This window comes from Nematolebias whitei, chromosome 6 (assembly GCF_014905685.2).
Source record: "Nematolebias whitei isolate Nwh7 chromosome 6, NemWhi1, whole genome shotgun sequence".
NCBI classification, from domain to species: Eukaryota; Metazoa; Chordata; class Actinopteri; order Cyprinodontiformes; family Rivulidae; genus Nematolebias; species Nematolebias whitei.
In genome coordinates this window covers 48,613,047-48,628,415 of record NC_056503.1, presented here as the reverse complement: position 1 = coordinate 48,628,415, position 15,369 = coordinate 48,613,047, and the positions used below count along the sequence as shown (strand labels likewise).

Below are 15,369 nucleotides of genomic sequence, written 5' to 3'. Positions count from 1 at the left end.
TGCATGGAGGAGTCCGTCTGGTGAAAGTGTGGCGCTCTCTTCATGATAGATTTGTGGCCAAATGGCGGCTGCAGGGACAGAGTGGAGACTTTGGCAGGAAGAAACTTGCATGGTGACGTATACTGCAGCGGGAGGGGTTTCCCAGGAGATACGAGTCTGTGAATCGTGGACTATGAAAATGAAACGTCTCACAACCACATGACTGTACGTCAACTGTTCAGCTTCGGACGAAATACGCCGGGCCCTTAAGGCTGCTTGTGTCCAGGATCTGGTTCTTCTGGTCATGATTCATACCTGATGACCACAGGTGAAGGGTGGAACATAGATGGACAACTAAACAAAGAGATTTGCCTTTTGTCTCAGCTCATTCTTCACCATGACAGACCAGAGCAACACCTTACACAGTGTTTCCCCAAGTTTACTTGCCGTGGCAGGGTGCTCATATCTTCCATGGTTTTTATCGACGGGGGATAGACATGTCTGAGTTGCGCGCTGTTTGTACCGTCAGTTTTTTAGCGGGGGGGGGGGGGGACTTGACTCAGAGGGAGGGTGACAAAGCGCTACCTCCATAGTCATAGCTTTTTAGCTAGTGCATCTGTATCTGCATCCGTCACCTTAACTACCTCACTAATATCCATAATGTGCAATATGATTGTGAAATACTTGTATTTTTTACTTTCATAGTGCTATTATATCTGTATTGCGTTACGTTTTTTATATTTTTAGTGTGTGTTTTTCTTAAGGCGTGTTTTTGCACTAAGAAAAGGAGTGGCTCTTAATTTCATTGTACTTGCGTATAATGACAATAAAGGCATTCTGATTCTGATTGCACACTGCTAGCTTGGCGCTACATCTGTGCCAGCAGTTGTTGATGGGGGGAGGGGGTAGGCAGGGCGTTTGGTTCTATCACCAAGGCGAGGCGCCCTGCTTGTATAAAGGTAGGGGGAACACTGTTATGTGTTGATGTATTATTATAAATACTACCCTGTTTGAATATTTACTGCAACAGTTATTACGTTAGAGGTTAGGGTTCAGACAGAACTGCTGCAGAACAATCATGATTTTTACAGAAACTCTCAACAGAAACAAACGTCACACAGCGCTCTGTGGCGTCCGCTGTCACAAACTGTTGATTAATCTGATTGAGAAATAAGATTAATAACATGCAGTTATACTAGACTCAACGTCTTCACAGGAACATCCTTCTACAGTGGTGATAAACATAAAAACGGCAGATGTTTGTTCGCTAACAGAAAGAACATTTTGCTCTTGTGTATACTCCTGTAGACACAGTGTCACGTCACCTGCTGCCAGTCTGTGTCAATAACATCTGGTAAGTGTCCAAGTGTTAATGTACTTCCAATTTAACCAGTCATCTTGTTTAAGCCCTGTGTAGATCAACGCCACAAATACTGATGTTAATAGTCTAATTCCAGCTGTTGTGACAGACAGCTGAACGAAGCAGCAGCAGCACATCTGTGCCTTGAATTCTCTTACGTTCTGTCGTCTTACATAACAGCCTTCAGAGAGATGAACATATCTGTGCTGACAAGGAGGCGTTTCACCACAGAACATACCGAGGGAGACCTTTGAGTCTCAACTGCGTCGCCTGCTCAAATCAAACTAGGAGGGAGGAAAATCTCTTTCCAGTGTCACGATGAATCAGTGTTCAGATTTGGGCCGGTCATCTTTGCATGACATTAGTCTTCTGTGAGGAAATGAAAATGTTGACTCGCTGACAGTCAGCGGAATAAATTAATCAGAAATGTTTCAAAGAAAGCACGCAGGCAACAATCAGTAAATAAAACAAGAAGCTGCTTAACTATAATTAAATAATGCAATAAAACAGGCGGACTGCCTAACTTGTTGCATTCTGCCTTGGATCAAATATCGCCCTCTTGAAAAACACATTGTGTTTTAAAAACCAAAGAGGAAACAATAAGTGTGATCTGATCCACAAAATACACACTGAATTGTAATAAATGACAGCAGAGAATAATTTAAAGGCTCGGAAGCATCTCGATGGTCGTCAGAGGTTAGTTTTGATAAATTACACTTTCAGCAAGTTTTACTTAAAAAAAATAGTCTGCTTTGATTACAAGCGTATAAGATACGAGACAAATCTTAAAGTTTCAACATAGTTTTTATATGTGTGGACACATTTTTGTGGTGTTTATGCCATTAATCAGGACAACACGCTTAAATCTCAAACAGGTGGAGATAATCCAGCAATTAGTTTTTTTGTTCGTTCTAAAAAAAAGACACATTTGAGCCGTTTGTGTTCTTGATTGACCCAACGAGTTGTTCAAATCTGAAGGTCAGATAATTTTCTCACTCCACTCTTTGTTGTATTTTTTATTCAACTCATTGTCCTATACTTGAGCTCATGAAGATAGAAACACACTGAAATACATGAATAGCTTTACTTTATTAAACGTACCGGTATATCATCATGCATTCATTCAACCTTTATTTAAACAAGTTAGTCTCATTGAGTCACAAGAACTCTTTTACAAGAGAGACCTGCTTTAAACAAACCACAGATGAGGTACACACAATAAACAGCCATAAAATGAATATAAAATAAAAAAGTAAGTAAAACTAGTGATATAAAACAAAATAAAAACAAGCTACATTATGAAACAAGGTAAAATACTAAAAGCAGGAACATGTCTGCCTTGATTTTTGCCATGAATGTATCAGATGTTTAAATCCCTTAGAGAGGTCGAGAGCTTCAGATCTTTTTGAAGATATTCCAGGAAACAGGAGCGGAGTAGGAGAAGGTCTTTTTGCCAAGTTCAATTCGCACTGAGGGGATCCTGCAGGAAATGATGTCCTGAGAGCGCACGTTGTAGCTGCACTGACGACATGACATGTATGAGGAGATGTATGAAGGCAGCAGACCAAGAAGTGATTTAAAGATGAAAATGTACCAGTGAGAGAGTCTGTATGAAGTTAATGGTGACCAGTTAACCAGTGAATACTGGGTGCAGTGATGGTACGGTAGTTACAGCCAGTTATGAATCTTAGCCTGCCTTGGTAGACAGCATCCAACATCTGCAAGGTGCTTGTAGGAGCGTTCATATAAATAATGTCACCGTAATCAACGGCCAGTAGGAATGTAGCAGCTACAAGGCGTTTCTGGCAACAACAACTGTGTCATCAGCATAGAAATGCAAGGATGCGTCAGGAATGTTCTGACCTACATTACTTATGTAAATTGTAAAGAGGGTGGGTCCTAAGACTGAGCCTTGTGGTACACCATTATTGACAGTTAAATAACTAGAAGTACCATTAGGTTGAACACATTGCTTTCAGCCTGATAATTAGAAAACTAACTGACAGTGTGATCTGAGAAACCAATGCCTGAGAGCTAATGGCATAAGATGTCATGATCTACAGTATCAAAAGCTTTAGACAGGTCTAAATAAAGTGCAGCACAATAGTCCTTAGCATAACGTGAAAAAAGGAGATGAGTATTCTGTGACGAGCTTCCCACCAGTCCAAAGATATCGATTGCAAACCTGGCTCCACCACTACGGTGATAAAATTATCAAGTGCAGTAATCCTTTCAAGCAGACCTGAACTAAGTACTTTACATGTTTACTTAGTCTAACCAGAGCTCTGCTACCACTGGCTGGAGTCAAATTCCTGGAAATATTTGTGAATCAAATGCTAAAGATGATTTTGAGCAGAAAAGCCCTAAATTTTCACTGCCTTCCCTTCACATGAGCATAGATAGTTTCAGTAACAGCTGGGAAATCCCAATATCCAAATCTGATTTGAGGTTTCCTCTTTCAAAGATCATCAAGAAATCGTCATTAGAATATGCTAAAATTAGAATTCAGGCCCATTTTATGGGGCTTATCCCAAGTAGAAAGACAAATCAAGCCACATCCATGGAACCACTCGAGATATCCGGATAATCCAGGTATCAAAGTGTAGCTTATAAAGCCACAAATCTGAAATGTTCTTAATTTATTTTGACCAAATCTGTCTGACCTATACCCTGATTTGATGTCACGAGTCACATATATGTCGAGTGTAACATTACTTCAGTGTTTAGACATGAAAAACTGATTTTTGGTTTAGCCTAGACACTATTTCACCATTATTTAGTGCATATTAGCATATAAACATAAAATGAGTAACAAAGAGTGGTAGACTAATGCATAATTCATTTTCATCTTTAAATCACTTCTTGGTCTGTTGCCTTCATACATCTCCTCCTACATGTCTCTGTGTGAGTGCAGCTACAGCGTGCGCTCTCAGGACATTATTACCTGCAGTGTTCTCTCAATGAGGACTGAACTAGACAAAAGAACCTTCTCCTGCTCCGCTCCTGTTTCCTGGAATATCTTGTAAAAAGACTTGAAGCTCTCGACCTTTGACCTCTCTAAGTGGTTTTCAGAATCTGTTGGACTCCTGGCAGGGACCAATGCAGACATGTTCCTGTTTTTAGTTTTCTACATTCGCCTTAGAATCCAGCTGTTTTTTGTTACTTTTTTTTTTTTTAGCCATCCTATTTGTTAAAAAAAAAAAAACAATTGTATGACTTTTTATAAGTTTATTGTTGTCGCTGTTGTTCATTGTTGTCATCGTTCTTTGTTGAAATCAGGTCTCTCTTGTAAAAGAGTCCTCGAGGCTCAATGGGATTTACCTGTCTCAATAAAGGTTGAATGAAAAAATAATATTTAATAAAATACGCAGCTAATATTGATGTTATATTTTCATTTAGCTAGTATAAGATGACTCTTGTTATCTGTTTTATAGTAATTATAGCAGACTGGTCAATAGAGAACAATGATGATAGCAGTGTATTAGACTAGTGTTCCCGAAGAAAAACAGGATAAATCCAAGACCACACTCTTTTAAGAGCAGGTTCCTATAATTAGAACAGCAAATGGCAGATCCTCAGATATTTATGGTCTTCTGCCATGATGACCCGTAGCACATAGCAAACTAGCAGCACATATCTTTGCCTCATTAGCACAAACCATCAAACTGTGGTTGTCCCTCCAAGTGCATTTCTAGCTCAGTGATTGAGATCTTCTGTCAGGTTGTATCTTTAGTGCTGCCCTTTTAAAAACGGCAGATTAACACGGCGCTTGATTGAAGCGGATTCTCGAGAATTGACACAGGAAATAAACTGTAAGTCACTCAGAGGACGGTGAACCTCCGACTGCTGTTTATTAATGGAACCTAGTTAGGTTCAGGCAGAGAAGATCTAATGAAATGAACTTTGTAGTGGTACACACCTCCAGCAGAAGACGCACTTGTTAGCGCAGGCCAGGCTGGGGGTCGTCTCCATGCACCGGTGGGACTCGATACCGTAGAAAGTGTGCTTGTAACAACCTCCTCTCCCTCTCAACATGGACTGATCAACAAAGACAGAGGTTTCATTGCGATTCATGCATCAAATTAATCAACATTTCCTGAAAAAGTAAAGAAAAAATGAAATTATTCATTAGGAAGATCCATTTCTGTCACCTTGGTCCATCGACACAGCTTGACTCCTGAGTGGCTTCCAATTAGTTTATATCCTGCCAAACAAAGTGGCAAACATCACGTGAAGAACGAAACTTACTTATGGACCCATAATATAAACATGGAAAGTAGTAAATTACATCTTCAGCAGACGTACATCAATGCCTGTCTTGTGCAAGACTTTAAACCTCAAGTGGTTTATTGTCCGGTTAAAAATAGGTTTTAAAAATAAAAAGATGAAGAAATCATAAGAGGTAAGGTCTCAAGTGTAAATTAGATTTATTTTAACTCTTATAAGACGCTCAACAGCCGTCTGCTGCGATAATAGATTTTCAGACTCCCGCTCTGGACTCGTACTGCGCCAACTCTACAGATAAACCAGTCCTCCATAAAAAACTGAAAAATAATGTTACCTGGGCAGACGCACAATCTCTTACACAAAAGATGATTCCTTTTATGGGAATAACTAAACTGACTTATCTTTTAGATTCTTTAAGTATCTAATTTTAAGTGTTTTAGCATCTCGAGGTGACTGCTATTTTAATTAACTTTATCCTAACAGCACAACACAACACAGCCGTTTAAAAATCTGAATTAACTCATATTCTCTTTGGTTCTTCTCTTGAAAACGAGCACAAGCTCGGAGCTTTGCTGATGGCAGCGATTTGTGCAAACTTTGCTGGACGCGGTGCAAGAGCTTGAGCAGCGTGTGGCTTCTGCCTGCATGTCATGCCAGAAAGAGACCTTCCAGGAAACACGGAATACGGTGGAAAATAACGCCAAAAGCCTTCATTCTCCTCTTCTTAAATAAAACGAGCCACCTGCCAGGACGGACTGCGGCCAACAGAACACATGAAACAGGTCATCGTTTGGTCAAACGGGGTGAAGTCCTGCTGAGACTCCTATTTATAGTCTGTTGTGTAAGCGAACGGTGGGGGTGTTGGCTGGAAATGCTACACTAATGAGAGTACTACTACACTGAATCCCTGTCTTCTTCACCCTCCAGCTAGTTTTTGCAAACTCTTTATATTTGATCTTGAATTTAAGGCCATCTTCTCCTCACCTTGCTTTGTCAGTGCTTCTCTCAGAGCAGGAGTGATCATTTCTCTTCTTTCCTCTCCGTCCTCAATCTTGTTCACGCCGTTCAGTTTGGACAGCTTCACCATCTGACCTTCTTCGTCTTCCTCCACCTTGCTCTGAGAAACAATACTTTCAATTAGGTACTCTTTATACAACAAAAATATCCCCACAAAAATACCAACTATTGTGTGATAATTTCATCTCTCGTTTGTGAAAGATGAAGCACGATACAGTGCCACTGATCACATTCATTAAAGACAGATTAGCTGCAACAATCAATACTTTATGGAAAGATTCAGTACTCAGTTGTGATAAGATCTGATTCAGAATGAGTTTGATTCAACATACTGAGATTTTGTCCATCATCGGGTCCATTTTTTATATTTAAATAATGGCCGCACACAAACAGGTCTTCATCCATCCATTATCTTCCGCTTGTTCCGAAGTCGGGTTGCGGGGGCAGCACCTTGAGCAGGGAAGCCCAGACATCTCTTTCCACAGCCACCTGTTCTAGGAGGATTCCAAGGAGTTCCCAGACCAACCGAGAGACATAGTCTCTCCAGCGTGTCCTGGGTCTTCCCTGGGGTCTCCTCCCAGTCGGACATGCCCGAAGCACCTCCCTAGGGAGGCGTCCAGGGAACATCCTTACCAGATGCCTGAACCACCTCAACTGGCTCCTCTCGATGTGGAGGAGCAGCGGTTCTACTCCGAGTCTCTCCCGGATAACTGAGCTTCTCACCCTGTCTCTAAGGGAGAGTCCAGCTACTCTGCAGAGGAAACTCATTTCAACCGCCTGTATCCACAATCTCATTCTTTCGGTCACTACCCAGAGCTCATGACCATAGGTGAGGGTAGGAACGTAGACCGACCGGTAAACAGAGAGTTTTGCCTTACAGCTCAGCTCTCTCTTCACCACAACGGACCGGACCATAACAAACAAACAGGTCTTGTTTTTTTAAATTACAAAAGAGAAAATCTGACCCACAGTTAACCTAAAATACACAAAAATTAGATGCAAATGTAAAAACATGCAATGCCAGGCAGTAAATGAGCAACACACACTCTTCTCAGTAACTCAACATCTCCATCTTCTACCTGTGGTCAGGTCGCAAAGGCAATGGTTCAAGGCGAGAAACCCACCCAGACCTCCATCCCCCCAGAGACCATCTCTAGTTCCTCCTGGGGATCTCGAGGTGTTCCCAGGCCAGAGAGGATACACAATCCCTCCAGTTAGTTCTGGGTCTGCATCCAGACTCTTACCAGGCTGGAAAACCTCCAAATGAAGGCATCCTAATCTGATGAACCACCTTAGCTGACTCCTCTCGATGCGAAGAAGCAGCAACCCAACTCTGAGGACAAAGCACTTCACCCGTTCTCTAAGGCTAAGCCCGGCCTACGACCCTACGAAGGAAGATCAATTCAGCCGCTTGTATTGAAGAACACGTTTAAAAAAAAAAAAAATGTCTAAACAACCCAACGCCTTTACAAGCAGTGGTTTTAGGTTGGGTTAACGTATTATCCATAATCGAGTTGCAGGGACAGCAGGTCGTGGAGGGCAACCCAGACCTCTCTCTCCCCATTGACACCCTCAAGCTCCTCCTGTTGGATTCCAAGGTGTTTCCAATTCAGAGGGGATACATAAGCCCTCCTGCAAGTTCTGGATCTGATTTGGGTTTTCCTCCCAGTGGGACCTGCCTGTAAAACCTCTAGAGATAGGTATTGCTGCTCAGGATCTGGTATTTCTGGTCATGATCCAGACCTCATGACCACAGTTGAGGGTTGGAACATAGATGAATCAGTAAATCCAGAGCTTTACCTTTTGACTCAACTCTTTCTTCACTATAACAGACTGGAGTAAGACATCCAGATACTTGAACTCCATCTGAAGCAAAATGACTCCCCTGAACCCAGCGGGGGCACTCCACAGGTTTTCAGTTGAGAACCACGGCCTCAGATTTAGAGGAACTGACTCTGATCCCAACTGCTTCACACTCAGCTGTGAACCATCCCACTTCAAGCTGCAGGTCTTGGTCAGAAGACACAGCTCCTGCTTAGATGATACAGGGCACCATGCAAGCTGGGCGACAGGTGAGGAAGGGCCCCTGGCTGTGCCAATTCCTGGCAACATAAACTATCTCTAGTAACTCAACAGTAATTTTATTTTATACACATTTATAAACAAAAAAACATAATAAGTAAATGCATCAAAGTTTAATCCCAAAATTGCATTGGTGCCTTGCTATTAATCCAACAGCATTGTGCTTATTACACATTCAACAGTAATACGTTACTTCAACAGAGAAGTCATGTGACAGTGATTGTGTGAGGATGAGTAGAAATAAGCAGAAGAAGCTAAAAAAAATGTACAAAAAAGCTTAAATTTGTTTTAAAAATTGTCAAAAAACTGAAATCAGGAAGAAAAAAAAATAGCTGAAAAAGCAAAAGTACATTCTTGGACTGTGAGGTCTCAGTCTCCAATGGAGAACATTTGGAAATTATCCTGACTGGGCCTTCAAACCAAGCAGGACTACAGTCAGCCATCAGGTGAAAAAGAAGAACCCAGACCAGTGGTCATTCCGTATGTTGAGGGAGTTTTTCCTTTCCACTGTTGCCATTGTGCTTGCTCAGGATGGGAGACTGCGACGAAGTGAAGATTCAACATGTCTACAGGCTTCCTTAGATAGAGAATTTTACTAATTGGCTTTTCTATGTATGTGAATGTTCCTGTAAAGTGCCCTGAGACAACTTTGTTGTGATTTGGCGCTATAGAAATAAACTGAATTGAAGTGAATTTTTGAGGGAGTTTCTGAGAAACTGAGACGTTTATTTTCTAAACAACGTTCCAGTGACTTTCAAACCCCAAAATACATTACGGCAAAAACTGGTTCATCCCAAAGATCCAGTCCCCCGGCACAAACAGAGTAATGTTGTGTATGCTGTTCAGTGTCAGGAGGGTGATCAGTCTTACATCGGGGAAACTAAACAGCCACTGGCCAAAAGGATGGACCAGCACAAAAGATCAACATCATCAGGCCAGGACTCTGAGGTCTACACTCATCTCCAGGCCAGCGGTCACTCTTTCAAGGATGAAGATGTTCACATCCTGGACAGAGAGGAACGATGGTTTGAGAGAGGAGTAAAGGAGGCCATCTTTGTGAAAAGAAACCGTCCATCATTAAACAGGGGTGGAGCCTCCGGGTTCAACTGTCCCCCTCTTACAATGCTGTGATTGCTAGTATCACTCAGCCCTCTGTGAACAGTAAACAGCCAACAGGGTGCTAATGATCTATGTTTAGACAGATGGTTCTCCTTTTCCATATGAACTAGTTCTGGCTGTTACCAGCAAACTGGTTGATCCACTACGAGAAGGTTCTGCAGACTGAAGGGGACGACATACTCCATCTGAAGCCGAGAAGGCAACGTGTGGTGATCTACTTGGATGTTCATCTTCGCACACACCTTTTCTACACACACTTTGTCCATGAGACAAAGATGCAGAGCTCCTGGGAAACCCCTCCCGCTGCAGTATACGTCACTGCACAGGCTTCTTTCCACCAGAGTCTCTACTCCGTCCCTGCAGCTGCCGTGTGGCCACAGATCCACCATGAAGAAAGGACCACACTTTTCAGCAGACAAACTCCTCCTTACATGACGTCTGCACAATCTCCATCCAGGAGTTTTTGTCCATTTAACTAATTTAGTGTGTTTGAAGAGTCGTACAGCTGAATGTCCGAGTGCATTTCCGCATTGACGAACACGCCCACAAACTTCTGACCAATCACACAGTACTTGGCGCATACGCCTGTGAGAAAAAGTTCGGCCCGGGCCTTGTGTCGAGAACGGACGGGCGAAGCTGCTCTGCAAACAAAATGACATAATTTTCGTCACACAACTACGACAATGAGAGGCGACTTCAGCACTTCAGATGGAGTACGCAGGGTCCTTGAGTTGATTGCAGCTCCTCAGACTGAAGAAGCCTTTTGGATAAAAGATTAAACATTTCAACAAGAAGAATCCATCCAGAGGCCCTGACTCTACCCTGTTAGATGTTCCATTTATTGTTGCTGAAGCTGCTGAATCCCACTTGTTTCACAGATCAACACCTCCTCTAAAGCGAGGACTATGTTACTACTCACTCAGAAATGTGCAGTGTGCACAAAGGCCAAATCAATTAAACCATGGAAAATACTGCAGAAGAACTACAGCCACATATTGCTTTTTCAGAAAGATGTGATGGACGACCTGCCTTTCGGATTAACGGTGACAACTTCACCCAATTACTGAGCAGCTGCCGCTTCCTTAGCCGCTCCGAAGGGATTTATATGTCACTGTGTCAGCACAGAAGAAGCTGATATTGTGTCAGCAAACATGGACAAATGTTCATATTATAGAAGGATGTGGAGCAGAAACAGGAGTCACTGACTCCTGGGTGGCTTCAGGGAACCGTCTCTGGTGGTTTCATGGAGCTAAATGGTCCGCGGGTAAATAAGCTCGTTAAATCAGAAAGAACATTTTCACTTTAAACCTATGAAACCTTTTATTGTTACCCTTCCTATCTCAGACAAAAGTCCTCTTGATGTTCAAGTTTGAAGACATTATTCTCCAGAGCACAAATCTTTGTATAGTGTTACATAACATTTTACCTCCAACGATGCTGTTTTCTTTGTAAGTTTGTACAATTTATGAAATGTTTGAAATAAAAGACACGTTTCAGTTCCTCTAAAGGTATTCAAGAAACTGTGCATACAGTAACTGTTGCCCAAGTTCTTCACCAGTCTGACCTTCATGGCAGAGGCAAAGAAAAAGCTGCTGTTGAAGAAAACTCAGATTAAATCCGACCCTTCTTAGATGTCCTGGTGGTCCTGAGGTCCTCCAGGAGGACCATGTCAATACTGAACTTTAGTGCAGACACCTGACCAGCATAGTCCACTGCAGATCAGAGCTCCTGAACTCAAACCATTCCCCAGCCTCAGCCTCCCAGTAGCTTGGATTACATGCACGCTACACCACACTCGATCCTACTTAGCTTCCAAGATAAGACGAGATCGGGCGTGGTCAAGGTTCAAGGAGACTTTATTGTCATATGACATATGTGGTGCATGAGGTGGAACGAAATTGTGTACTCACGGTCCCAGTTACACCCCAAAATAGCAATAATACAAAGTATATAAAAAAAGAAACAGTATACAAGGATCTAAGACATACGCCAAGACAAGGTTCCCAAACTTAGTACGAAGGCATCAGAGAGCTACCTCTACTTTTTTAGCTAGCGCTAAATTGCGCACCGCTAGCTTAGTGCTACGTGAGTGGGGGGATCATTTCGGTAGGCAGGGCGCTCTGTTGTCTACAGGGCGAGACACCCTACTAAGGGAAACACTGTACTTTATAAAGAAGGTGCATTAAACAGCAGCCTGAACATGAGTCTGTTGTGAGCAGATGGGCATGAATACAGCAGCTTATGGGTAAGAAATCAGCAGCATGGATAAAGTGTCAAATGTCCAATTAAAGTAGCATCACTTCAATCAAAGCAGTCCTGCAGTACAGTCATTGTCACTTGGCCACACAGCGATGGTCTTCTGTGTAGGTCTGGAATGTCTCAGCGGGGGGGTAGACAGGGGCTAAAAAAATGGAGACGTGGTCAAGATGGTATGGCCGTAAACCGTAAATCAAACACTAGTCTCTCTCATCTCAGCTGCTGAAGCTTGTGACTCCTTCAGAGTGGTCTCAGGTGGTCTCCCTCACTATTCTGTTTCTTCACAGTCTCAGTTTGTGAGGACGGCCTGCTCTTGGTAGACTTACACATGTCCAACATTTTTCAGTCAGGTCATCTGGACTGTTTCTTTTTTTTGTGCTGAAACGTTTCGCCTTCGATCCGGAAGGCTTCATCAGTCAAGGAAACACAACAAAACTGATTCTTCCCCCAATAGGTCTCTTTGGTACGCCCCTCCTCCATTGCCGGCCCTCTTCCTTGTTGACAGTCTTGTCAAACTGATTGAAAACAACAAAGTCCATGCTCAATAATCCAGGTATACCTGGATTATTGAGCATGGACTTTGTTACTTACACATGTCCCATATTGCTTCCATTTCTTAATAATGGACATAACATAACTAGGGCTGGGCCATATATCGTTCACGATAATACCGGTAAAAAAAGCTTGCCCGGGCAAATAAATTATACCGTGATATGCTAATTTCATGACGTAATACGTCAGGGCGCCCCGCCCCTTTAATAGAACCGAGCGCGCCAAATGGCCAAACCGAACTGCGCACCCCCCTCACCCCCCTCCACCTGTCTGTACTGGCGTAACACTAATTAGTTCTTAGCTCTGCTGAAAGCTCCACATTTCCTCCCTCTGTACCTGGATAGTCCTGTAGCCCTGAGGGACTCCTCCAGAGAAGCAGCACCTGACTCTGCTCCTCTGTCCACCTCATCAAAGCCTCATATTCTGTGTTGTAATTTAACAGGAAGTGTTTTACCAGGTTTGTTGTGTTGCTACAACTCTTTGCAGATTTTCCACAAACCTCACAAACCGCTTCTTGACTGTTTCTGGAGCTGAAATAACTCCACACATGACTCTGTTCAACTCAGCCGCTGTGTCTACAGACTGAGAGACTGACGACGAGCAGCGTGTCGCTCCGCCGCAACGCATTACGCATTTACTCAGGTGGAAGAAAAAGTAGTTCCCTCCAATCGTTAAGACAAGATCTCAATGGTTTAGTTACTTTACACCATCTTCCTGTTAATGATATGCATTACCTGAAATGACTGAAGTATCAAAAGTATCGATAGTTTGTTTTAAACATCGATTCTAGAGCGAAACGTTCTGGCATCGATAGAATCGATGTTTTCGTATCGATCCGCAATCCACTAGCTCAGTTCTGTTGACAGGGAGTGGTGCCCCCTTGGATAACTGTAGGGGAAACACTGTAACCTGGAATCTGACCTTGCAAGTATAAAATACCGGTTAAAAACCGTCACCTGCCACGAGCGTGGTTCTTTTGAGTAAATAACGTCATGGAACAAGATCATTTCTCCAAAACTACCCAGCATGCTTTGCAGCTCCAACAGTCTCTACGGGACTCTCGCAGAGAGAACTTTGTGAGTTTTAGGGGAAATAAAATAAAGTTAAACAGAGACGCACATCTGGAGCCTACGAATATTTGTGTTTTGGCGTTGATTATGTTTAATCCTAAGACTCAAGTTATCAGAAGCACGAGTGAAAGGCTGCGCTCTGGTTCTCTCCCAGTGAGCGGGGAGTTCTGATAAACTGATCTCATCAGACTGTGATCGCCCGCACGCTGGATTAAACAACAGAGTTATTACTGATTCCGATGACGCACAGCAGCTTTGTAGTTAATTTAAAAATAGTTGACCACAAAGAGGATCAACAAAGTGAGTTAATTCATTTTAGTAAATGACACGAAGGAGACGTTCGACCCACTGGAGGAAGAACTGGGCTGAGCAGAACTGGTTCTTGATGGACCCACCTGGACCAGCAACACGTCGTTCATTCAGGGAACAACAGAAACAATCAACATTTGTTTTATTTTGAAAAGCATAAAGATTTGTCAGGTCAGAGATGTTGTGATATATTTGTGCTAACAGGAGACGCACTGTGTCATCTCTGTGTTTAATATTGTTTCACATTACATCATCGCTGCAGGGAGATGAATCTTGAAATGCAGTTTCTTTGAATTACACATTTGGGTTGTGTTTATGGCATTTATGATTCAATGCAGCAAAAGAAACAAATTAAAAATATACTTGGTTTATTTCCATAATGACTTTAATTGCTGGGTGTCCGGCCCCTGAGATGCTGGCTTCGGTACCTGTGAAGTTTTCTGGTCAGGTTTTGATGGATTTAAAAAGATCCTGTTCTGCTCGACGCCGTTGACGACCACGAAGGCAATATGGGTTGAAAAACACAACGAATCCAATAAATCTGATGTCAAGCAGCACTAATGTTGTGAAGTTATCCAACAGGCCTTTGAGTCACGGCGCTGCCTCGTCTCTGTGGGGGTTGCATTGACAACCTGAGCCAAGAGCACTGCAGCAGTCTGGGGTCATAATCCACTTCACGCCGTCTCCTGTCTGGCTAATGTCCCACAACATGAAAAGAATCGCTCCGGCAGAAACAGAAGCTCCTCGTTACGCAGGTTCAACACCGGTGTAACGAACATTTGTGCAATAATCAATGAGTGCATCGATGGGAATGAATCTTGCAGGCGTTTGGAACGGCACAAATAAAACCACGGCCAAGGATTTATTCACGATGAAAACGTGCTCTGCGTCGAGCCACAGCACGACCCGTCGCTGAGCAGAAATAAAATAAGTTGTGGGAACAGCACATCGTGAAACGTTTGACAGACACCGTCACACGCTCGGCTGCTCGGTTCAGGCGAATCCATCGGAACCGCACTCGGGTCGACGATGTCCTGCTGTTAACGGGCCGGCCTCCATCAACACACAGACACCAGAACTTAAGCTCTGCAGCAGCCGAAGGTTAAAGACTACCTCATTACCTTTCGGAGTCAAGCTGATTTAAAATGGCTGCCACAGCTAAATGGCCTTAGCAAACAGAACTGGCCATAACTCCATCAGTTTTACAGAGACCGAGCTAAATTTTGCTGTGGTAGTAGCTGAGAGTCATCCCCAACACATAATTTGAGAGCTATACTTTCACTCAAAATCTTGGGGTTAACTCTGTCTGTCTGTTAGCAAAATATTCCATGAACAGAAAATAATTGTTGGATGCATACCGTGAGGAAAACAAGTATTTGAAAACCTGCGACTTTGCAA

At 42.9% G+C, this 15,369-nt stretch overlaps 1 protein-coding gene across 1 annotated transcript in view; it reads right to left on the bottom strand.

Annotated features, from left to right (window-relative positions):
* Positions 1-15,369, bottom strand: part of tyw1 (tRNA-yW synthesizing protein 1 homolog (S. cerevisiae)) — a gene marked incomplete in the record, with an annotated part of 61,867 nt that overhangs the window by 29,186 nt on the left and 17,312 nt on the right. Inside the window, 3 exon segments of the mRNA XM_037677948.1 lie at positions 5,259-5,377; positions 5,491-5,543; positions 6,551-6,683. Of these exon segments, the coding sequence (XP_037533876.1) occupies positions 5,259-5,377; positions 5,491-5,543; positions 6,551-6,683 (305 nt within the window).